The 24,289-nt window shown below is 39.7% G+C and overlaps 1 protein-coding gene across 1 annotated transcript in view; it reads right to left on the reverse strand.

Moving 5' to 3' along the window:
• Nucleotides 1-24,289, reverse strand: part of LOC141798031 (calsyntenin-2-like) — a 398,473-nt gene that overhangs the window by 248,061 nt on the left and 126,123 nt on the right. The window contains exon 2 of the mRNA XM_074679796.1: nt 579-701. Coding sequence (XP_074535897.1) covers nt 579-701 — 123 coding nt within the window. The remainder of the gene's footprint in view (nt 1-578; nt 702-24,289) is intronic.

Raw genomic sequence — 24,289 nt, forward strand, 5'->3', positions numbered from 1 at the left:
ATCCTTCTCCATCCATCTGTCCGACCCAGCTTGAGGGCCTCTGTGAGGGGGCTCCAGCCCCACACAGCAGCCCCATGCTACGGCCTTGGCCACATTAGCACCCTGGCGGGAGATAGGGTAGCTGGGCTCGCCAACTGCCTCCAGCGTCCTCCCACAAGAGCTGGCACCCTTTAGCTGAGCTGGAATGGCCACAAAGTGGGAAGAATCTAATCCAGTTTGACTCCTTTTTTTCACTGCAGCTTTTGCCACCACAGGGCTTATTTGGGCCACTTTCCACTCCAAATAAATATGAAAATATGAATCCTGCATGTCATATACCCTCCCCGGGAATTATTGGATTAAACGGTTGTGAAGCAAAGTGTAGGCTGAGGAAACGCTGTGATGCAGCAGTTACAGTACATGAAGCCAATTTAAGCCCCTTCACAGTGATAACACACGACAGCCGTATACGCTTTATGTCCTTAATGTAAGTATATCTTGCAGCTATGCTTCCCTGTGTGGATTAACACCTAAGTCAGAGCTGACTGCCTCCAATTGGACCATTTTGTTCAAAGCCTTTAGTTTGAAATCAAACATACCTGCGTAGGGGATCGGGGCATCCTTGTCCAGGGCCACCAGAGGAGGATCCAGCAGAACGATGTCAGTGTTTTCAGTGATCACCCCATGGTACGATGTCTCAATCCACGGCTTGTGTTTATTCACTGTAGAGACAGAACAGGAGAGATGTCAGTCGCAGAGCTCTTCCCATGCAAAGATGTAAAGTCTGATTTGCATGTCACCTGAAAAACTGTCCTCGAATAAACTCCAAGACTTCGATATGCACAAACAAGAACACATGCATTTTTCATTCTTCTCTTGGCAAACCTTCTCCAGCCTCGGTTTCTGTAAGACACTCTATTTTGCTAATCTCCCCCGCTGCCGCTTTTCCTTCTTTTGTTCTATTCTTCTGTCAAACATTCCCCTGCAGGTTTTCAAAGCACAGTGCCATGCTTGATCAATGACCACCACTGTGCTGCCAGCAGAGAACTGTATCCAAGGCCGAGTCAAAACAAAGTTCATGAGCAGAGGGCCTCATTAAGGGCCATAATTGAGAAATGCCCCCCTGGGTTTATGCGGCACCGTGCCGACCCACTTACCATTTGTTTACTGTCTTACAGTGACAAGAGGAAAAAGAAAGGTAGTGGAAAAAGAGGACTTCTTTTGTCCACCTGCTTTTTTAACCGTGATAGGGAAAGCCACAAATTACATTTCTGTCAACTTGAAAGTTCAAGTAGGCACATAGAAAAAAAAACACAAAGGAGGTCTGTAATTCAAGGTCCACCGAGACGCAGTACTCCAGAAAGGGAAAAAATAATAACATGAAGTGTAATGGGGGTGAAAAGCATAAGCAATAATCACTCTCCATTCAGTGAGAAAGAAAGTGGACTCTAAGTGCTAATCAAGCAATCACTGTAGACCACTTCAGATGTTCTCTGAATGTCAGTAAAAGCCACTCTGTGACTCTAAAATGTGCATTCTGAACAACACAGACGGACAAATGTTACAGTACATCACACTCAATGATGTGAGGAGACATGGCTGCTGTTGTTGTTGTGGTGGTGGTAATCATTTCATTGTGTTTTCATCACTTGTTTGCAGCATATGTGTAATCATCTGATTAAATGTCATTTAAGCCCACATCAACTCACAACAATGGATTTCAAATGGTGCCTGAAGCCATGAGGGGGGAATCTGATTTGATTAAAACCATAGATTCAGCTCTTATTGTTTAGAAAAACAAACACACTGAAGAGTGTGATGCTTTTAGCTGATTTCTCTCTTAAACTGGTATCAGAATGACCAGTGAGTTTGGTTAAACTTCATATTATCTACACACTTTTTTAGTTAGAGAAAGTTAACATCTAACTCATCATCTGTAAAACATTATTCATGCATTAATACTCATTTGTTTATCATGTAATAACACAGTTATAAATATTTTATTACTAATTGATATGACCCTCTGAATAAATCAGTTAACTCTTTGTTCATACTTAATAAATGTCAATAATAAATGTTGGATTTACCAATTACAAATGAGCTTTCATGGTCATTATGAACTGTGTTTAACAAATTATGTCATTTACAAATCTTTTTTTTTCTCTTTCTTTTGAATTGACATCTGTGACTTCTATATTTTAAGGTGCTGCTGGTCTGAAACCTCATTAATAAATGCTTTATTAAGAAAAATAGTCTTTGCTTTAGACCAGCTCACAAAACACTGAAAAAAACAGAGTCCCAGTGACTACCATCATGATTCAATCTGTAATTAGGTGTTCGCTAACTCTTGCTACATGCTAGAATGATGTAGTGGTTAAGAACTAGTGAATGTGCAAATGGATAGTAACTGGCCAATAATGACCATTATAGCTCTTTGTAACTGGTGAATATATCATTTATTAAGTATGAACAAAGAGTTAGGTAACACATCATAGAGCATCATTTTTATCAGTAATAAAAAAATTATAACCATGTTTGTACATGATGAACAAATGAGGGTTAATGTATAAACAATGCTTTACAGATGATGAGTTAAGTATAAGGTAATGTCACTAATGCTAAAAAGTGTGTAGTCAATATAAAGTGTCACCAATAGTTCTGTCTTTGCTTTAGTACATCTGAAGCTCCCATCCATAAAAGTGATGTCAGTAAATAAACATGTATTTCTTTTTTTTCTCCTTTTGACCACCTTAAGTGTCTTTGGATTGCTCATCAACTCACTCCTTGTATCTCACTGGGTCTTCTGACCCTCATACTGCTGCTCCTCTTGGTGGCATGACCAAAACGACATTTTATTTTTTCATTTTATTTATTTTTATTCATTTTATTTTATTATTTTATTTTATTATTTTTTATTTCTTTATTTTATTTTTAATTTTTTTAATTTTTTTGTTAGAGTTTGGAGATGGGATGTACAGGTTTTTCAAGGGAGCCAGATCTTGTGGATCCCTATTTTTCAAAGAGCTGTTTAAAAGACAGACTCATTTTCACAATTATTTACAAAAGATATACATTTCTGGCAAATATTACAATTTGCTTCACATTTTTTTTTGTCATAGGAAGAGTGCATCCAGATGCTGCCATTCCGATAAGTCGTGTTAAAGAGGCGCTCAGTGGCTTTAGGTCATTCCTGAACCTCACATCTGTATGGTCCTCTTGAGATGCTAACTTCTCAGTTTTCACTGGAGACTAGTGTTGAAAACTTCTAAAGTGTTGGAAAAGATAAGACAATCCTGTTTGAGATTAAATAATCCAAGCAAAAAGAAGAGGGCCCCATCAGGGACACAGATTGTTTAGGAGGGTGCAATCATAGTTTCTTGGATTGTGAGACACACTGACAGAGTTTCTTCCCTAACTGTTTTGTGTAAACATCAGCTTTATCTCCCAGTATCTTTTATTAAAACTAGAAACAAAAAACATTGCTTTGATTATCTGATAAAGAGCCAACACAGCTCTGCTTATATTTTTTTCTGTTTGTTTGGTTGAGATCCACTCTTGACCTGTGTCTTTTATTCTTTAGATTTCTGGCACATGAGACGGACCTGCGAGAAGCGTCACTGAAGCCAGTGGTTTGAATGATCTTGGCTGTTAACATGCACGCCAAAGTGAAAACGAAGTGGTTTTTTGAGCCGTCCTGCAGCCAACACAGTTCCTGCTTGAAGTGCCAGAATGAAGTTGGCCACAGAAATGCAAACAAGATCAGAGTTTGTTGTGCTAAACTTCGCTGAACCCAGTGCACCAAAACTGGGATTGCTGATGTATCTTTGCTCCATTTTTTATGTATTGTCTCTTAAAAACATACTTTTGGCTGTTTTATTAACACAACACTCTGTGCAGCCAACCTCAAAATACTGGAAAAACACTACAAGTAAGCCCAAGAACCAAAGTTAACCACAAGTTGTGTAATGAGGGCTCTGGTTAACCACAAGAAGCGAGTACATGTTAACACTGCAGGGATGCATATTCATGAATGTCAGCCCAGAAAGCATGGCTAACAGCCCTGATACAGTCTGAGAAGATCACTTACAAGAGCAGGGAGAAAAGAGCACATTAGTCTATTAGGATGTGATGCATATGTATGAGTGTGGTTCAACAGTGAGGAGTAAAATGATTTCGACTTTAAATGCCAAATCATGTCGTCTTGCTGAGGAATGTCTGGCTGACATCGCTGTACAAGGCATTCAAAGGGATACATGATTTTTACTTGTCAACTCGACTGCAGTAAGTGCTACAGCTGAGTGGGACGAGGTTGTATTTTGGAGGGAAACTCTGTTGATGATACGACGAAGCAGCGAGTGCTGTAGTTAATTCCTCAGGAAGTATGTTTCAGCAGGAAACTGGAAATGCGCTGCCTTGAGGGAAAAGTGATCGTGAGAAATTGGTAGACAATGAAGACAGCTTAATCTCCTGAGCCAACATGGGACAATGAGTATGTAATTCAGGATCTAACACTGTTAAACCCGAGTGCGTGATAGTTGAAGAGAAGTCTGAGGAATTCAAGGAGCTCGTCCTCAACTTCATATTTGGTCATTTTAAGCCCAGTGGCTCTTTGACCTCTAAATCCTTCATGCTGTGACAAGCCAGTGGACAGTTATGGTGCCCTTAATCCCTGTTTATAGATTCTGCACATCTGCATGCAAGTAAAGCTAGAAATCTACTTTAGATGTTGTTTCTCAACTTCCACTCCAGTCTACGGTGAACTGCAAACAAAGATACTTTGGGAAAAAGAAGTCTAGGCTATAAGTCTTGAATTGCTGATCACTGGCTGCTCTGAAAATCCTCAAAGACGGCCGTCACTCCTAGAGGTTACATTGTCATCAGACAGCAGCTGATGGGTTTTGTAATTGAGCTGCCTCAAATGTTCTGTTATCAGCATTGCCAACATTTTCTGCTGTGTGAGCACAGGGTGCTCCATCTCCTGCAATAATACAAGAGTGGAAATGGAGGTGCTCTTGTGCGAGATCTACACAACACACATTACAGGAGTGTCAGGCAACAGAACATCACAATCCAGGCCAATGATGACCTTCCTGAGATCAGTACAGCACAAGATGGAGTGCATCCTTCCGTCAGTCAGCCTGGCTCGCCATCACGGGTTAATGATGTCTCAAACCCGAGCGACTTCCTGTGCGTGTGTGGGATGGAATGGTTTCTCAGCCAGAGTGATGAGGGCATTAAAGGAGCGTCCACCTCCTGTAATCGCTGTAGTGTCCTGATGGGGAGCCACCCACGAGTCAACCCTACACCCAACACATGTCTGCCGCACATCCAATCACTGCTAAAGAAATACATCGCAGCTGCTGACTTGATAGAATGGGGTCCGTGTATTGACAGATTGGGACATGTCCATGAGTCATTATCACAGAATGGATGGATACGCTCCAAATAATGCAGGAGGTTGCAGAAGGGCAGTGGTGGGGAGGGAGAGGGGTGGAGGGATGAATGAGCCAGACCATCAGTTCCAGAGACTCCCAGGGGAAGTATTGCAGCCGCTTACCGAGATCGAAACCCAAGGCTGCAAGCGCTAATGCCTTGACACTAAGTGATTAGCTACAAACTCCTCCATGGCAACTTGAATCAAAACTAAACACAGTTAATCCTCTAATCAATATGAAGGGAACTTGGCACCCTGCTCGTCCAAATTTGTCTGCATAGCACTTTGCAGAAAGAGTAAGAAAGACATTGCTCTCATCTCATTGCTGACAGACTTCAAGCTTTAGCCTCCTACTCAAATGAGAAAAGCTTTGCACTTTGTGATTGATCCGTGAAGTGCTCATCTACAATTCAGCATTCCGACTACAGGGGCTTTCAACAGGGGGTCGAAAAAAAAAAAAAAAAAAGCAGCAAGCACACATACCTGAGAAACCAAACAAACAACCAAAGAGGACCGCCACATGACCCCAATTTTTAAAAGCAAACACCTCTGTTAGCTGCTAAAAGCATTCTGTAAATGGCATGCAATAACCCCTTTCTGTAAATGGAGGGAGGTCAATTTCCAAGCGTCTTTGAAAATCCTGATTTTTTGGGGGGTGAACATGACCGGCAAAGATGCAAGTTTTTATTTTTTATTTTTTGGGGTTTTGAGAGCATGCAGAGCAAGAATCAAACACATCATTTCCACTCTCATGTGTTAACAAGCAGGAGAAGCTGCTCATACAAGATTGTTGTGTTTGCCTATTTAAGACCTGGGCTGGAATTCAAATATCATGACCTTTCAGTGCCGTGTCACACAGGGGGAACGCAGCAGGGTGAGTTTGTTAACTGGCTACATGGCAGACGGGACAGAATCCTTTTATTTTTACTACAGCTATGAGTGAGCCTGTGACCTTATCTCAACTTAAGTTAAAAAAAAGACTGTATTCCCTGAGGCTTTCCAACAAACTCTGCATTGAGTGCAGTTAAATTTGTAGATCGTATAACTCACATGTTTCAATAAGGACCATCTCCTTATAATTTTGTATTTTCACAAATGAGTAGAGTTAAAGGCCACTGAGTCATCTTTGTCCCTGAAATCAAATTAATTACAGAGGTGGAGGGATGCAGTTATCAGACCTGTTCAGGCCAATATAATCAGGTTGTGTGACGGCTGAAAGGTGAACGCAGGAGCCCGGCTGCCCTTTACTGCTGGCTGCCGGTCAGCAGGAATATCTCCCTTCGCCATTTCACTGCCAATTAAGCTGAGAGTCGTGGGTCTGACTTGAGGCTCGGAGGATGGCAGAGGCACTATAACGGCTGATTAATCTCTGACCAGGCGACTGTGTGCCACACTAACTGTGCTGGCGGGTGCCACCCCTTAACGGGCGGGTGCTGCAGTCTGAACAGGCCCCTGGGGGGGAACAGGGAGGGAAGAGAAACAGTTGTAATTAAAAAGATCTCTGTAGGAAATTAAACCCTGATTGATAAGGTCAACTAAAAGGGCCGTGATGAATACATCAGCATAATGAAAAGTAAACGTAGTACAGACAGTTAGCCATTACCGAGACCAACAGGCAATTACAGCTTCACAGTAAACTGGGAGCTCATGCCAGCCCGGAGACGCCCAGAGATGTCTATCAGCAGGTCACTGTGAATTATCTGGAAACATCTCCAGTCTGCCTACGTCAAGGGATGTGTCTGAGCTCTCTCATTTTTTCCCCCCGAAACCACTTCATGGCTGCAGTGATCCGTGCCTCCGTTGAACCTTGGAGATCTTTGCAAACTTTAATCTTCTTTGCACTGAGTGCTCTGGCTTCGTGCTTCACAGAGCACACTGACAGGAATCATCCTCTGTGAGAGGACTTTATTAAATATAAAAGCTTCTAAGTAGGTTTTTCATCTGGATACATTGAGTCCTCAAGTTCCTCACACTGATTTTGACATGAGATCTTTTAGACTAAAGGGTTACACATGTAGCCTGCGAGCTAATAAAACGGGCATTGCACAGCAAACTCAGAATGGATTTAAGACTTAGAAAAACAAAATATCTTTGAGGTAGTTTTTATCTGTACAGCCACATGGATATTAGAGGTACAATATGCCAGGGATATGATGTAACACTTTCATGGCGTTGGGGGACTCAGGGGAGACTGCAGGGATCAAAATACCAGGAATATCTTACCCCATACATCAAATTGTGAAAACTCAAGCATCTGTGTTTCCCATAGTGCAACCACATCCAGTAAATAAGTAATGGACATAACCAAGTGACCACTGTTTGTTAACCGCTGTGGTGTAACACACCCTCTTGGAAACCTATAACAAGTCTCTTAGCTGTCTTAAACAAATATAGAAAAGTGAATCACAACTAGTTGCTGCTTCATAAATATTGGAAACATTTTGATTCAAGAAAGTAGCTGAGTGACACTTTGGTTGGTGAGCCCCCAAATGTAAGACTGCATAGCAGGTTTTATTAACACTAATTTTTCAAAATTTGCATGCATAAATTTTCAAATGCAACAACACAAAGACAAAACTGCTGACTAAACTGAGGGATACCAGAGAACATGAAGCAAACAAAAATATCAATAGGTAACCAATGCTCTAAATCAGAGGTTGCCAACCCATCGATCGCAATCGACTGGTCGATCTTTGAAGCTTCTCTGGTAGATAGAGATGGGCACCTTTCACATCTGAAATGATATGGTACCGATGCCCGGTACCTGGCAATCGGTACCGGTACTCAACGGTACCAAGTTTCGGTACTTTTTTGTGTTTATGTGGTAAAAAATATCAATTCGTTTAATAATGAAATATAAAAAAAAATCAATTTAACAAATTTATTCTTCAATATATAACCTTGCAATGCTGTGTTCATGTCCAGCATGGAAAATCACCTACTCTTCCACTCCCTCACAGTCACAAGGATGCATGTAGGTACCTAAACATGGTACCTTTTGATTTTACATGAATCGATACCCGGTACTTTTGACAGAATTCGGTAGGTACCTATAAAAGTACCTAATTCGGTACCCATCCCTACTGGTAGATCTTAAAATTAATAGAAAAATGAATCACTCCTCATCATGCATGATGGAGTTTTGCCCTCTTACTGTCAGCCACCCTATTGAGTGTCTCTGACTGGCTGTTTGTAGCTATGAGCCAGACTAAAACACATGTTAAAGTTCCATCTGTTCATAATGTAAAAGGAAAAAGTTACAACATCCACAGGGTTTCAGAGGGTAAGCAAAACAGCTTACTCTCGGCTCGTTAAAACTGGAAATACATAATGTGTTTTCCATTTTTCCTTAATCCTTAAACGGGTAGATCTTGCATTCACGCTGGTTGTGTTTAGAGATCTTGGGCTCAAAAAGGTATGTACCTGTATTACTTACAGGTGCTTGTATTCTAAAGTTGTATAAAAAGTCAAACCCTCAGGGTTGAAACAACTTGAAAATCTACTTTTAAATACTGAAGTTATCTGTCAACCTTCTATGTATTTATTTGTTTGTTTTTCTGTTGAATTCAGCATTTTATTTTCAAGTCACAAAGGTACTGAGGTGCATTAAGAGCCTCAGGTGTTGACTTAAAGAACTGCAAATTTTGGCATTTAAGCAGTGGAAACATCCTAACATCTTACATTAATACCAACCTGCTTCTTTGATATTCAAATTTTATAATAAACAGCACTTATACGAATGTAACAACATACTGAAATCACAATGTAATGGGATTATTTGATCTTTGGAAAGCAGAACTCAAACCCAAAATCATCTGTTGCTCAGGTAGAGTGTAGGCATGTTCATTACTCAGTCAGAACAAGCAGGAAAGTAAACTGTTCCTGCTTTTACACCTGGGTTTCAGCTATTCTCAGACTGCGACCTCTGACCTCTGCTGTGCTCCACACAGAGACTCTTCCACTGCCTTCTCATCAGAGCAGCGCCTGAAGTACATGCAGTGAAAACTAAACCCTGCTCTACTGCACCATCTGAAAATCACCTCGTGTCCTGTGGGATGTAATTGGAAATCATGGCTTGGCCTGGATATAATTCACCTGTTGCTCCCTGTTTGGCCTTTTGTGGCCCGTGTGTTTGCGGATTTAGTTTCTTGAGATTATGAGCTGCTCGTAGCCCTGGGCGGGGTGAGATAAAGCTGAATCACACAGCGCTTTTTCTGAGGTTTGTTGGAAGTGAAATAACCTTACAATTCAGTGGAGGCCCTGTGAGACTCAAGGTGTGTGAGCGAAAGTGTTGGTGTGTAAAAGAAAGTATGTAAGTCTGTGCATGTCTGTTTACGCGTCATGCTGCTCGTGGCAGGTTGTGCATTCTGGCCATGATCCCAGTGCCTAGAGCCTGGTGTGTGTGAGTGTGTGTGTGTGTGTGTGTTTGGTAGCACTCTGTGGGTGGTGGGGGAGGTTCAGTGGCCGGCTGGAGAGATGAGCAGTGTTACTGCAGTACCCCACAGCCTCTCAGCCTAACAAATCCAAAGCAGGGATAGCAGACACATTGCCCTGTGAAAACCACCCAACAAGTTCTCCGACCACGGTAAACAAAACAAACAAACAGGCAAGCTCAAAGATTTGTGGACAAACAGAGGAAATTCATAAAGGTGTATTTGTATTCCTGCAAGATAAAAAGAAGGAAACACTGAGGGGGGAAAGCCCTGCCACACAGATCAAAGTCAGGTTTTATTTGCACCTCAGTGAACAACGGCATTCTTGTTTTGACATTTCTCTATTCTCTACCCCTCTACATTATCCCTGCAGCAGAATGATAGAGCCCAGACAAAGGTCAGGCTTTTATCATGAGCTTGTTTTCCAGCCACCTTGGCCCAAGTGCAGAAAAATCCTTGTGAGTCAGAGAACACGGGTAAACAAAGAACTCAGGAAAAGAGAATAAAGGGAAAAAGCAGCGTACAAATCGTCTGTTTTATGTCACGGTGCAGTGATGTTTCTGTACGGTTTGCACTGTCGTACTTTTGGATGGGGACTTAACCTGCAGGGATGTGAAAAAGCTGACTGCACAGTCATCCTGCCTCTCTCTGCTTTATTCCCCCACTGCAACAGAAGCCCCTCAGGAAGAGGGAGAAAAACAAAGAGAGGAAGTGAGATGCAGGGGTGTTATGCATGAAAGTAAAGAGCGAGGAGGAAAAAAAAAAAAGAAAAGTAAAAGCATCCACTGAAATGACCATGAGTGGATGTATAGAAGCTGAAAATGCACTTTTGGTGCCATTACCCCCAGATATCATGACCCCTCTTTATCAAATGGCTTCACAGTCTCAAATGTTCCCTCTGTGCATCATTTGAGAGCCATTATCATGGGCCATTATTGTATGTGCAATTTGAGATATGGCATTTACAGCCTCCAGCTTTTTTTTCCACATATAGGAACACATCAAAAGGTACACCTACACAGGAAAGTGTTGACACATGGCTAGAACGGTCCAAACATCAAACACCCAAAGCATATAACAGGGGGAGAAAAGCCACTGAGGAGCAGTGGGAGTTTACAGTATCTGACAATAGGAATATTTAATCCAGTGTATTCCAATGCATCACTTCTGATTCAAATCACAGCCTTGACTATTTTCAAACTAACGTCATTGCTCACATTATCGCCCATTTTGTGCCTCCATTTGCTGAGCTGTACACACTTTCCAAGGTTTCATAACTGCTCTTCATACGCCTATGAGTTTATTTTTCAACCATTAAAAGCCACGCCATCAAAAGTTAGACTGAGTGTGAACGCTTTCATCATGATGACTAAAATAAATAATAAATATCAATATCAAGGCTGGAGTAATAAGTTGTCATTTGTTTGTGATAAGCGGCAGGTGAATGAACACGAGTAGTTTGTGTTGTGCTGTTACACTAATAAATGTTTTAATAGGTTTGTGATTAATTAGTAACAATAAATTTTAAATGGCCTTCCTAAGTACCCCCTCACACGCTCACTGTTCTCACACTCACACACACACACACACACACTCACTGAGCCCTGACTAGGGTTGCCAATTTTTCCAGTGCCAAATATGGGACAAAATATTTCATCTGGAGCTCGGTGCCACTGCAGTGTGTGTATGAAGTGTAGGTGACCATTATTGTATACCTACATTTTGACTCTGAAAATGTTGATTACATCACTTATCAGAAATTTAGTTTTAGATGTTTTCATTACAGATGATGAATGGCACCATGATAGTCATTTACTGCATTACCTAAAGATAAATCTATTGTGATGGAATGAAACTTTTGTTGACAGTTTATCGACCTGTGACGATCACAAGACCCCAATAAACCTATAAACCTATAAACAATACAAAAAAAGACGTATGACCCATCAAGTTTTCACTACTCACAGAAAATGATCTGTTAGTGCTTGCATCTTTCACCAGGTTGGCCTTTCAGAGCGTCTCAGCAGCATCCTGTGTTCTGCAATGCTGACCTCCACAGAAGGCTTTTGTTGAGTTGTTGCTTAACAGCCTAACCCACATTTTCTTTGCTTCTCATTGTTCTTTGTAGCTATTCTTCTTAGTTGTGCAACACCATCCATGAATGTAGCTTACGTCAGTGGGATTTAGTGTTTTAATTGTAGGTGTATCTTATGCATGTGGTTGGCCCTGTGGTTGGATAACATGTCACTGGATGGATGTGATTATTGCGTGATTAGCTGCTCTCTGTCAGATCTGATCTAGGCTCAGTGATTTACAGATTCAGTCTAGATTATGTGTTATAAGTAGCTGTGTTTTTCATACATGGAACATCTCCATATCCTTGCTGAGCCATAATATTGTTGCTATTGTATTTTTTGAGCCCATGTCTACTTTTCCCATGCCCCGATGTGCACAGGGGCGGGACGTGTAACGAGAAGCTCTGGTCCAGACTGATGCGTTCATTATGGGGCATATCCATATCCGCTTTTTTGTTTTGTTGTTTCGGCTTTGATGCAGCCGCGCTGCTGTCTGCAGTCACTATGTTTTATCTGTTTTGTTTTTTATATGTTTTTAATATCTTTACCTTCCTCTTAAAATGATAAGACATGTTTTAAACTGCAGACATTCAGGAGCTGCTTGTTGATGCTTCGCTGCACAAAATTTCTCCCTGTCTCCACTACGGAAGCCAGAGATGGTCAAAACATTTAGAATTAGTAATGTAAAACCAAACAGAAAATTAATTCAACTGCATTACATTCCTGTAAAAGGCAGCACAAACTCAATTCTGTCTGGTTTTTATTGCAGTTATATTGGCATTTTGGAAAACTTTATTTACTATAAAAAAACTTGAGCTATTCATTTCCTTTTAAGTTTTCATTTAACTTTATAAAACATGCTGCTGAGCCTGGGAGCTGTTTAACAACCATATGCTTGAGGGCATTTAAATGCAGTGAAGTGTTGAAGTTTGTATTAATCCAAACTATTACGCCAATGTTTTTACTTTCACTACAAATGAATATCGGCTTCAAATAGCAGTTATCAGCCTCCTTTCACATTAATAATCAGTATTAGTATAGGCCCCAACAAAATCCATATAGGTCTGTTTCTAATTTTGTGTGTTTTACTTGATTTTACCTTGTGCATCTTTGGATTTTGTTTCACCATTTTTTTATTTTTCAAAAACCTGTGCAAACCCTTGGTGCCTCCTGTAAGCCAACTGATGTAAAAACTGTACATTTGAGGCCAGTCCCGAAATCAGATCCAATGAACCTCTTCCACCCTCCACTGTTTTTCTCTTTGTGTCCCCTTATGAATCAGTAAGAGTAAATCTAATCTGATTTCACAAGTGATATGTACTCTCCAAATAGTTTAAAATAGATAGTTTCAATATCTGGTGAAGCCTTGAGCAGGAATAAAGGGATGTATTTTTTTTTACAGCTGAGGCAGCTGGGCTACATTCATTCAGCTCAGAGGCCACTCACCTTTGCCCGATCACATGACTGCGTTACAGACTGCAGAGATGCAACTTTTTTCATTGCATGAATGAGTCAGGTTGCTCACTTTCTTTTTGTGTTCTGCTTTGTTTCTATTCCTTTAGCTTGTCCTTGCCAATTTTCAAGTGTAAAATGCTGAAATGGCTTTTTGAAACAATTGAGTGGATCCTGAGTGACGTTAGAACATTTCACAAGCTTTGAAACAGCAACAGGAAGATTTGGTTACACAGATCTCTTCTGATAGAACATCCTCCCTAAAAACCAGTAGTAGAGGAGCAGTGATGGAGGAGAGATCTCATTAATTGGTCACAGATGGTTTTGGCCCCTCAGATGAATAGAAATTAAAGATTCTGTTCATGCCATATGCTGTTTTTTTCCCCTCTGTATTTACAAAGCTGCTGTGAAGAGTTGTAGGAGTAGTGACGTATGAAGCCAGAGTGTGATTCATCTTGGCCGTTTTAACTTTACTTCTGTGATTGATTCATAAAACTCAGAGAGTTATTTTGACAGCTCTAGCTTTAGATGCTTTATTTTCTTTAAACTTTTGCAGATCAAAATGATAGACCTCTGACATATCCATCCGACTTACGCCAGTGTTTCTGCTTAAATCTGCTCATTGATTCACCTCACTTCCTGTCACATACACGCTCTGACACTTCCAATTTTGATACGAACAGCAGCTTGCTCTGACACTTCTCCAGTTTCAGCACAAACAACAGCAGGGGAGCTGCGTGTGGAGTAGGCTTCTTGTTAATGATGTGGTGTGTTTTAATGATCAGAGCTAACGGGGCCTGAATGACGCCAGCACCATTCAGAAAAGATCTTTCATAAGGTCTGTGATGAACAGGAACCGCCCCCCAATCGATCATAAGATGTACCCTGGAACATCTCTGTCTCTCTCTGAGCGTATGTTTCTTTGAAAAGTCTTATGCAGACTGTGTTTGTGACTAATATGAGAGGGTTAGAGAGCAAGGACAAACTGGTCACTGGTTTCATTGATTAAGAAAAGTAAAATGATCTGCAGATATCCTGAAGCAGAAATACATGTGTTTTAAAAGAGGCTTATTCACAGAAACCATGCAGCATTATAAAGATTTGTGCCTGGGCATAATCACTGTGCCCTCCAAAATAGCTGGAGGCTGACAAACTCTTCCTGTTACCATCACTGTCAGAAGAATTTTGAGTCCAACATGTCCGTCAGAAAAAAACAGGTTAGACGACTTGATTATCAGCTGAGTTTTCAACAAGGTAGCTCAGAGGCTTATTTTAGCTGCTGTGCCTGGAGGTCTGGACGTCTGTTGGGGATGGAGCTATGGCCAGACCTTAGTGTTTGAGGTCCGCCTCTCCAGCGTTCCATAATTGAGTTAGAAGATCCTCATGTGATGACCTCATCATTTCATCAAGTCTCATAAAGATCTTGTAAATTAGAATCCTTTTTAACTGTTTTTCCACAGAGTATGAATGTGTTGCAGACTTAAAATCCTCACATTGTTGCTTATTATCTATGTTTAAAATTAGGGGTTCACCGATCACAATTTTCTGGCCAATCACAGATCATCGATCTTTAAAAAGCCTGACCCGCCGATAACAATTTTATTTATTTATTTATTTATTTTCTATAACTGACAGCATATACGTTATATGTTCCAATCTTATTTTATTGAAAATCATCATACAATACTTGTGAAACAATAAAATCTAGTTTTAGCTTTAACAACCAATAAAGTGTCCTGAGTTTTAGGTCTCAGAGCAGAAAGTGACAATGGCTGACTGTCAGACCTTCCCTGAGGTATATAAGTTCAGTTTCATATGTAAGGATGGGCCGATCACCCATCACCCATCACTGATCACCAATCTCACAAAACCAAGAAAATTGGCACCAATCGATCGGCTGATCTGTGCATGTCTATTTAAAATATGAAGAAATGTTAACGTAAACTTTAAACTAAAACAACTCAAAACCAAGACAGAGTTTTTGTCTGAGAACTAGATGTTAAAAAAATAAAAATAAAAAATGTCTTATTAAGCTTCAAATGAGCTATCCTGACCTGACATGGGCAGTTAAAGTCTTACTTGAGTAAATGATGAAAACATCTGCTTCTAAGTTTTTCAGTTAAGTTTCGTGACATGCTGTGATGCCTTAATTTAATAAATTTAACAAGCAAATTCTGCTTACCCTGTTGGCAAACTTGCTCTTTGACACCTTTTGGACTCTGATATGTTCTCATGAGACTTTTACCTGGACCTGTCAGGTCAGTGTGACTTGAATGAATTCTTTGGTGACATTTTCACTAGATACAAGACAAATAACAATTATGAAGTTTTGAGTTTCTGCAGAGGGCCCCATGGGGAGTAGTTTGCTGCTCTTAATCCTGCCACCTTTCCCTTTTGAAAGCATTAAAGCTCCTTCGCTGTAAGGTGTGCTGACGCTCTACAGACAGACTTTCAGAGCCCTGGAAACGGGGTATTTCAAGACGCTGTGTTCCAATAGTAAAAGAGTCTCTTCTGATCCATCTGTGGTATTATGATCAGTCTCTTTTATGTGTGACATTTAAAAAAGTGAGACTTAAACCTGAGATGTTCTTGTTATTCTTCAGTTTTCTGTATTTTGGTGGATAGAAGGCATTCAAAACAATTTTTTTACTGTCTTGCTTTTTATCTTTTCATGAACAATTCGAACCATAAAACAAGTATAGAGAGTGCTATAGTTGTTGTAAGTCCTGGGTAAAAATAATTTCTGATTTAAATCACTTTTTTCATCATTTACCCCCAAGTAAGACCCTCTGCTGTGCACCTCAGCTGGCCATAAGTGTGAGCTGTGTGTGTGTGTGTGGTTTGTTAGTGATCCAGGAGTCTGCCTAAGTGGCATGTTCGCGGGTCGTTTTGATCCCTGCAGAATTGTGTTTGGGCCACTCTACGGAGCGCCTCGGACCAGCTGTGAAACAGGAGGATGAAAACACATTGAGCAATAAAAGTATCTGTGGTGTAATCCTTTTAGAATGGCTCAGCTTTTGAAGTGAAGGCCACCGTTTCATGGAACATGACGTGCACTATGCACAGTAATCTGGTTAAAGAAATGTGTGTGTCTGTGTGTGCGCGCGTGTGTGTGTGTGCACATGGTTGATGCCTGTAAGCAGAGGCTTTCTTTAACACCTATAGCAGCCTGACCTTGAACAATTTGTCCTCTTGTCTGTTCTTATATAGATTTAGTTGACTTTATCAGTCTTTCAAACCTTTTATTTCTTCTATTGATCTCTGCTGTTTTATTTTTTACTTTCAATCTCTGCTCTCTACCCTTTCATCACTCAAATACATCCAATCAAAAACACCACTTTTATCTGGTCAGCCGCTCTTTTCATCTTAAATGCCTATATAGCATGAACACAGACTCTCTTTTTTTTTTTCTCCCCCACAGACGCTCAGTTCCCCACTGCACTTAGTCCCCGCTGCTCTAAAGAGTGTGTGCGTGATTCCTCCTGGCAGTCTATTCCATTTTGCCCCGCTCTATCTTTCTCATATCACTCTAAAAAATCGAAGGAAAGTGGGCAAGGAGGTGTGATGAGAGGAAGAAAGTATTCCTACTGGGACTCTCTTTGGACCTCTACTTAACACACACATACAGGCACACACACACAACCTCATCCAGCAAGGAGGAAAGAGAAGCCTGAAGTCTAAAACTTGTAATAGCCCCTCCTCTTTTAACGCTATTCATTTCTCAAAAAAGAAAGTTAAGAGCAGAGCAGAGAAACAGAGGGAGCAGACAGGACGGTGACATAACCAGAGTGTAAAGACGGAGATTTGTGGGACACAGTGAGACACAGAGATAGACTCAACCTGACGATGGTGACAAATAAAGGAGAGCACCGTCTGCTGTTCTGTTAGTCATCTGTTTAGCTGTAACAAGGACACAAACATCCTCTGTGTGCCCCTGGGAGATCATTAAAAAATGTCATGAACATTTTGTTTGTCAGATTGCTGTCTGTTCCAACCTGATGCAAAATTGGAAGTAGAGTCTGGTTTATTACCTGAGAAAACTCCAGTGAAGTTGACAAATCTTGTTGCAAATCTGCAAACCTATAAATGAAATTATAACCTGAAAATGAGTTTACCAGTCTGAGAGAGGAGGCAGTTCTTTGACATATGTTCATACTTGATTTATTTCTGTATTTTTTACTAAATGAACTTCTACACAAATATGAACAGAAACTTTTAAGCTGTCTGAAATCAAAAGCTGGTTTTCATCAAACTGATTTGTATGAAATTAAGTCTTGATACTCAGCCAAAAAGAAACTTATTGTGAAATATGGCCTAATTACAGTTTATCGTGTTCAAGTTGTAACTCTAAGAGAATCCAAAGTCAACAGGATCAGTTAGGACAAACTTACTTGAGAATTGAGTAACTTCTCAGTTAACCTACCTACAATTACTATGTGTACACCTGTAACATGTCCAGGTAATTACAAAACTCAAGACATTAATCCCGAAACAGTAATAAAAACTAATCAAGTTAGCAAATGAGATAGCAAATATGCCTGGAAATTCTTCATTTTGTAAAGGGATCATGTACAACTTTGAGTATAAATGTTACTATTTGATGCATAGTCCCAGAGTTAGCTTGAAGCTACTTTATATTTGTTGTCCACTCTGTAGATGCAGAAGATTCAAAATCATTACCTCATACTTCTGGTCATAAGCTCACCTAAATAGCTCCTACATTTCCCACAATGCAGCAAAAACACCAATACCAAAAATAAAAGAGTGCAAAGTCATCAGGAATGTCTTGTTCTAACAAGCTAGCGTGAAACTGCACTAGCTTATTTCTTTCACATTCACAACAGAAAGTACAACACGACTAAAATGTTAATAAAATCACAAGATTTATCAAGCAGTATAAAAAATAAGAAATGTATGTGAGGTGGGAAAGTGTCTGCGCATTAGCTGGCTAGTTAATTAGCAAATGTCTGCTAAAACAAGCTAGCAAGTAAGCTAGCAGAGTTACACAGAGGAACAAGCACTTTACTCCTACTGTCCATCCCAATCTGGACCATAAAGTTAACATTTCAATTACACAACTGACCACTTCTCCAAAACGTATTAACTCAACAAAATAGATGAAAATGAAAATATGACCAAGTGGATGCAAAGATTGAAAACCACACAACAGAACATATATTAAAAAAAACATGAAATTAAGGATATGACCATATTTCCCCCCTTTTTCTTGCTCTAATCTGGTCCCCAAATTACAAACAATTCAGCTAAGCTATGAGCTCCAAAGATAGAGCACAGTCAGTTTCCTCCAAACATCACAACACCAGATTTTATTTTCAAACGTGTTGTCTTCAGTCCAAATCGATAACTACTTTTAGAACATCACTAAGCGCTGTCTATCCAATTCTGAGCTTCTGGAGCCACATTTGTCTAAAAATGACTTTTCTTCTCACAGACTCCGACTTTAATGTGCTCTGTCTGAAACCTACCGTGCATCTGACTCAGATTGTTAAACCAGCTCTTGAGAAGTTTCATCTTGATCCCTTCACCTTGTGCAAGCTCTGGTGTGATTGAACTACCTGTACACAAAGCTGATGCAACAGCCTGTGCAACGGATGATCTGTCTTCAGCTGGCAGAGAGAAGTGTGAGCTCCTGTATTGTCTGTGGATTACTGGTTATTAAGGACTACAGGAAGTCAAAGAAAGAGAATGTAGACTTGCTGGTTTATTGACAGTGAAAGGCAAATTATTTATAAAGGTGCAGCCTTGTGTTTTCTCCAGCTCAGACTGAACCAGGAGTGTATGTTTACCTTTTTTTCATCCTGCATCTCACAGCTCTGAATCTTTGAATCTTTGAATCCAAACATTGTGATTGAGCTGTCCAGAACACTGTTCTTTTTTTTTTTCATTTTTTTCCTAAGGTTGAATCTGAGGAGCTGTTGTGCATGACCATGAAGCCCTGACTGTGAACCCTGGGAACAGAAACACCTGGGAGGCAGGTATGTACATGAAAGGAAGGTGCTTCCAAACATGCTTTAATCTCCACCATGTCTGAAAAATATGTGCCACACAAACACACAGAAACACGCTGTCTCATTCACACACACACACACACACACACACACACACAGAAGCAGTAGCAGCCATTCAGGACAGGCAGGCAGCTGGATTTTCTTCAAATACGTCTGACTTACTGACAGCTACTTTCCCATAAGAGAAAGACTGAAACAAGAAGAGTCACCCCTCAGTATACGTGTGAAGGCTCAGGGACATGTCTGTGTAAACGGGTCCCCCTGAGCTGCTCTCTTGTCAGTGTTTTAAGTAATAAAATGACAGGCTCAGCCTGTTTCCATTAGAAACTTGTCAAATGCAGCAGCTTGGTCAGTGTCCCAACATTATATATAGCTGTTCTAACTCTTCTAGAGTCACCTCTAGAAACGGTCCTTTAGCTTAATGTGCTGATGTAGCTTAGGTGATTTTTTTTTTTAAATTGAAATAAGGTGGAAGATGGTGTTGATGAAAAAGTCAAACAGACATACTGTAAGTTCCTGTAAGCAGGCTGCGGGCAGCTTCTTTTGTGGAATGGATAATTTACAGTTTGTTTAATAGAGACAGGAGAAAAAAATAAAATTCAATATGTAAATAAGATTTTTTGATTGACAATATCAAAACCAGAATTCTTAAGAAAAAAAAAAACTATTTTTTTTTTAAATTCAAATTCTTCATTTGAACTTGATTGGAAAAAAAGTTACAACATTTTTCCTGCAGAGGGTGAAATGTTTCTCTCTGACTCACATGATGTGCATTTTATAGGAAAATATGGCTTCTGATATAGTCTGTAGACAATTTTATCATCGTTTAACTTTTTTCACATGGCCTGGTGTTAAAAAAGCAAACTAAAAATCACAAAAATCGTAAATATTGGAGAATCACAATTTAAATCAAATCGGCACCCCAAAAATTGTAATAGAATCTGAGAATTGTAAGAATAGCATATTGTCCCAGTTGTACTGTTTAAGTCTTTGGGGTACATTTACAAATGAAAATCAACCTTCTCCCTCCAGGCATCACCCCAGACCCACTTGAGGTGACTTTGCAGAAGAGAATAAGGACTGAACTGCATACAGTTCAGATTTCTGAAAGCAAGCCTTCGCATACTGTTAGTGACCCTTTATAGGGCACTCAAAAGTTGAAGGGACCCAGAAGCGTCTTCAGTGAGTTACTGGTGAAGTCTGGTGCTCTACATCAGTGGTTCTCAAAGTTGGAGTTGGGAAATGTTTTGCATATTTTATCCATTATTCTAAAAATATAAACTCAAATAGAGTTACATTTTAATTTAAAACCACACAATCAGAAAATGTTTGCTCTGTTTTCCAAATCCCTTTGTCCCCACAAGACTCCTGAAGTGACTAAGCTGTGATAAAAACTATATCAGTCTGTTCTTGTCTGTTTTTGGGTTGAGCTGTCAGTGTATTCATTGATCTTCAATAACAGATCCCAGGCTGAAAAGTTTAGGAACCCCTGCTCTACTGAACACCTTAATAAGTCTTTTTTTTTTTTTTTTTTATCCCAGCAGGATTAAAAAAAACTTCAACTGCTTAAAATTAGGTGTCAAATGTTATATATTTGTATACTCTGTATTGCAAATACATTGTTCCTGACTTCTGTTGGGTATACAAATGAACTTGATGGCAAAGTTTTCTGATCTAGTCTACTCTTAGCTGAGTGAATAACCCCCCTAACAGCTGCTCAGTCTGGATTGGGTGGAGGATTTGGAGGCACATTACTTCAAAAACTTCACTGACCAACACAACTGATGTATTCACGATGAAAGTCACTGTCTTCTTCACAACACCGCACTGTACATGCACTAAGTGTGTAGACAATCTGAGCTCTAGTTAGCTGTCCGTATGTGTCCACAGTGTTAATGAGCACTAGAACAAGTATTAATACACTATTTTAAAATACATGCAATGCATGTTTTCATTTACAGTCATGTGGCACACAGATACAGCCGTAGCATGCTCAGTAGTTTGATAAAACAGCTGCTTTGAAGTGATATGAGCTGTATGGGTAAAGCTAGTGGGGAACCTAGTGTGTCTTAATGTGAAGCCCAGGGCCTCAAAACAAACTGCTCACTACACGGCCGATTGAGTCTATGCGAGTTCTGGAAAAAAAAACAAAAAAACACTACAATAACACAAAAACATACTTTGAGCACACACTACCACAATCCCCTCTCACACAGCAAAGCACTCTTATGTCCACGGGAAACTCTAGCCGTACCACTCCACCCACTGACCAGCACTCTGCATTTTACGCTCGGTGTCTGCACTGTACTTGTGGCAGAAAAAGCTAAAGTAATTAGTTGTTCAGTCATAAAAAAAAACAATAAATAGTGCTTGTTTGCTCTCTATCTCTCACTGCAGCACAATACCCTCTTGACATTTTTTTAACACGACCACAGTTCAAGTGGATTTTTTTTAAAACTTTCAATTACTCTGCACAGAATGAGGACAGTGGAGAGAAAAACACGGCTGTTTATTGCAGGTAATTGGCTGAAAAGATGCACTTTTTTTGTTTTGTTTGCTAAATTAATTCAGATGGAACAAACACACTGGGACCTCAGGGGATAAAAGTGTTCACCTGTTGGTGTATTGTATGTGAACTGGACTGAAAATGTGCCTGCTTTAATACAATGTTAAGAAAGGCTTTTTATTATTATTACCACCCCACTCTTTTATGTTTTCTTGTTTGGACCTCAAATGAAAGCGTTAAAAGTGACTCTGAAACATAAAAACACAAATTGAGGAACGGCTGCTGAGTTATCTGCAGTCTCTGCTTTGGAGTCATTTGGGGTTGTTATTTTTATTTGCACTGTGCCAGTGGCCTTTACTTGAAAACTAAAAGTCAGCAGCTGAAGCAACAATCCTCACACCTTACACACACACATACACACCAATAGAGAGCCAATGCAGGCGTAAACACACACACACACACACACAGCACAAATATCAGGATGAGGATATGTTTAGACTCTTTCAAACTGCTACCAATTGCGTCATCTTCCAGCCGTTAAGATGAAAGAAGTGATGGTTTCAAAAGATGAAAACAGCACTGAACTGGAGACAACCTTGGTGGGTTCATTCATTTTCTGTCTGATGACATGTCCCTGAGGAATTCTGCTTTTCTTGGAGCTATCAGGCCAGACCTGCACACACACCCACATACAGTTACTGGAAAAATGAACACTAATAGAAATTAATTCATTTGAATCATGCAACAGCATGGTACACACATACACACACGCGCACACGCACACGCACACGCACACGCACACGCACACGCACACGCACACACCAACACACAGTCTCTGGAACAAACATGCTGATATCAATTACTCCATGAAAATAGGTTCATCACATGGGAAACTCACCCCACAATCACACCTTTCATGTCAGTTAGTTCACTTCAAGGGCCTTTGGAGGCAACTGAATAACAAACAGTAAATCAGAAAGGGATCCCAATGTGCATTAAGATGAAAGTTCTCAGATATATTGATTAAAAGACTCATATGAAAAAGAAACTAACCTAGTAATATCCAAAAGATTTAAAAAGTAAGTAAGTAAAAACAAACAAACAAAAAACATCAAATCATCTTTACTGAAATATTTCATTGAAATATGAGAATGATTTTTATTTTCTTGATGGTGTGTCCTCAAGCAGGCTGTTTTTTAATTAAACATCATTCAGCCAGGCAGATAGTAGAATGAAATATGACACATATATGTATATTTAGATTGGTGTATAATAACCTGAATATGAAAACAGTGTCGTTTTCAATTTAGAACAGACTTCTGATATTTACATTGGAGCTGGAGTTTATCTTGCACCACCGTGTTTCTGAAGTTGCACAGACCTTTCAAACTAGCAAAAGCCATATAGGTGTCTGTCCTAAGACAGTGGCTGAAGGTGTGGTGCAGAGGTTGGAAGAAGAGTGATTGTTGTGCACAAAATATTTTGAATAACAGAAGTTTTTAATACTTTAAAACATGGGTTAGGGGTTCCTGGCAATTGGTATCGGTACTCAACAGTACCAATTTACGGTACTTTTTGTGTTTATGTGGTAAAAAACATCAATTTGTGTAATTATAAAGTTTTTTTGTTTTTTTTTCAATTTAACATATTTATTATTCAGTATATAACCTTGCAATGCTGTTTATGTCAACCATAAAAAATCACCTACTCTTCCACTCCCTCATAGTCACAGGGATCCTTTTAGGTACCTAAACATGGTACCTTTTGATTTTACATGAATCGGTACCCAGTACTTTTGACAGAAGTTGTAGTTTATGCTAAAGTTTAACAAAATTTTAAAATCAGTGTTCTTTTTCTTTCTTTCTTTCTTTCTTTCTTTCTTTCTTTCTTTCTTTCTTTCTTTCTTTCTTTCTTTCTTTCTTGCTTATTTTTGTTTGAGTATGTGGTGTGGTCTGTTTCAAAGGTATGCGAAAAGAAGACTAAGTTTTGTGGATCTTTCTATAGAAATATGATTTAGAGAGATTTAAATACTTTTAACATTTATACACATTAAAACACACATAAACCTCACTAAAGTGTCCTGGCTTTCGGACTTGGCTGCAAAAACCAACTATTATCTTCTCTACTAAGCTTAAGTACTTTAATACTAATTTTCTATTTTCATAGTGTGGTATCTAGTTAATCAAATCAAACCAAAGCCAAAGGCACATTACAGTGCATTCTATCAGGTAAAATATAGCAGCATAAAAAATGACCCCTCCTCTTGGATGGGAAAGTTGCTTAAAGCGTATCTTTTTCACTCAGTTCTGTCAGCAATTACTGACATCCTCAAATATGCATGGCAGCAGTGCTAAAATTAGGTTTGGCATTACAAGAATAAA

Source organism: Halichoeres trimaculatus, unplaced genomic scaffold (genome assembly GCF_033239565.1).
Source record: "Halichoeres trimaculatus isolate MK-OKI-2021-1 unplaced genomic scaffold, fHalTri1.1 fHalTri1_scaffold_9, whole genome shotgun sequence".
NCBI lineage: Eukaryota > Metazoa > Chordata > Actinopteri > Labriformes > Labridae > Halichoeres > Halichoeres trimaculatus.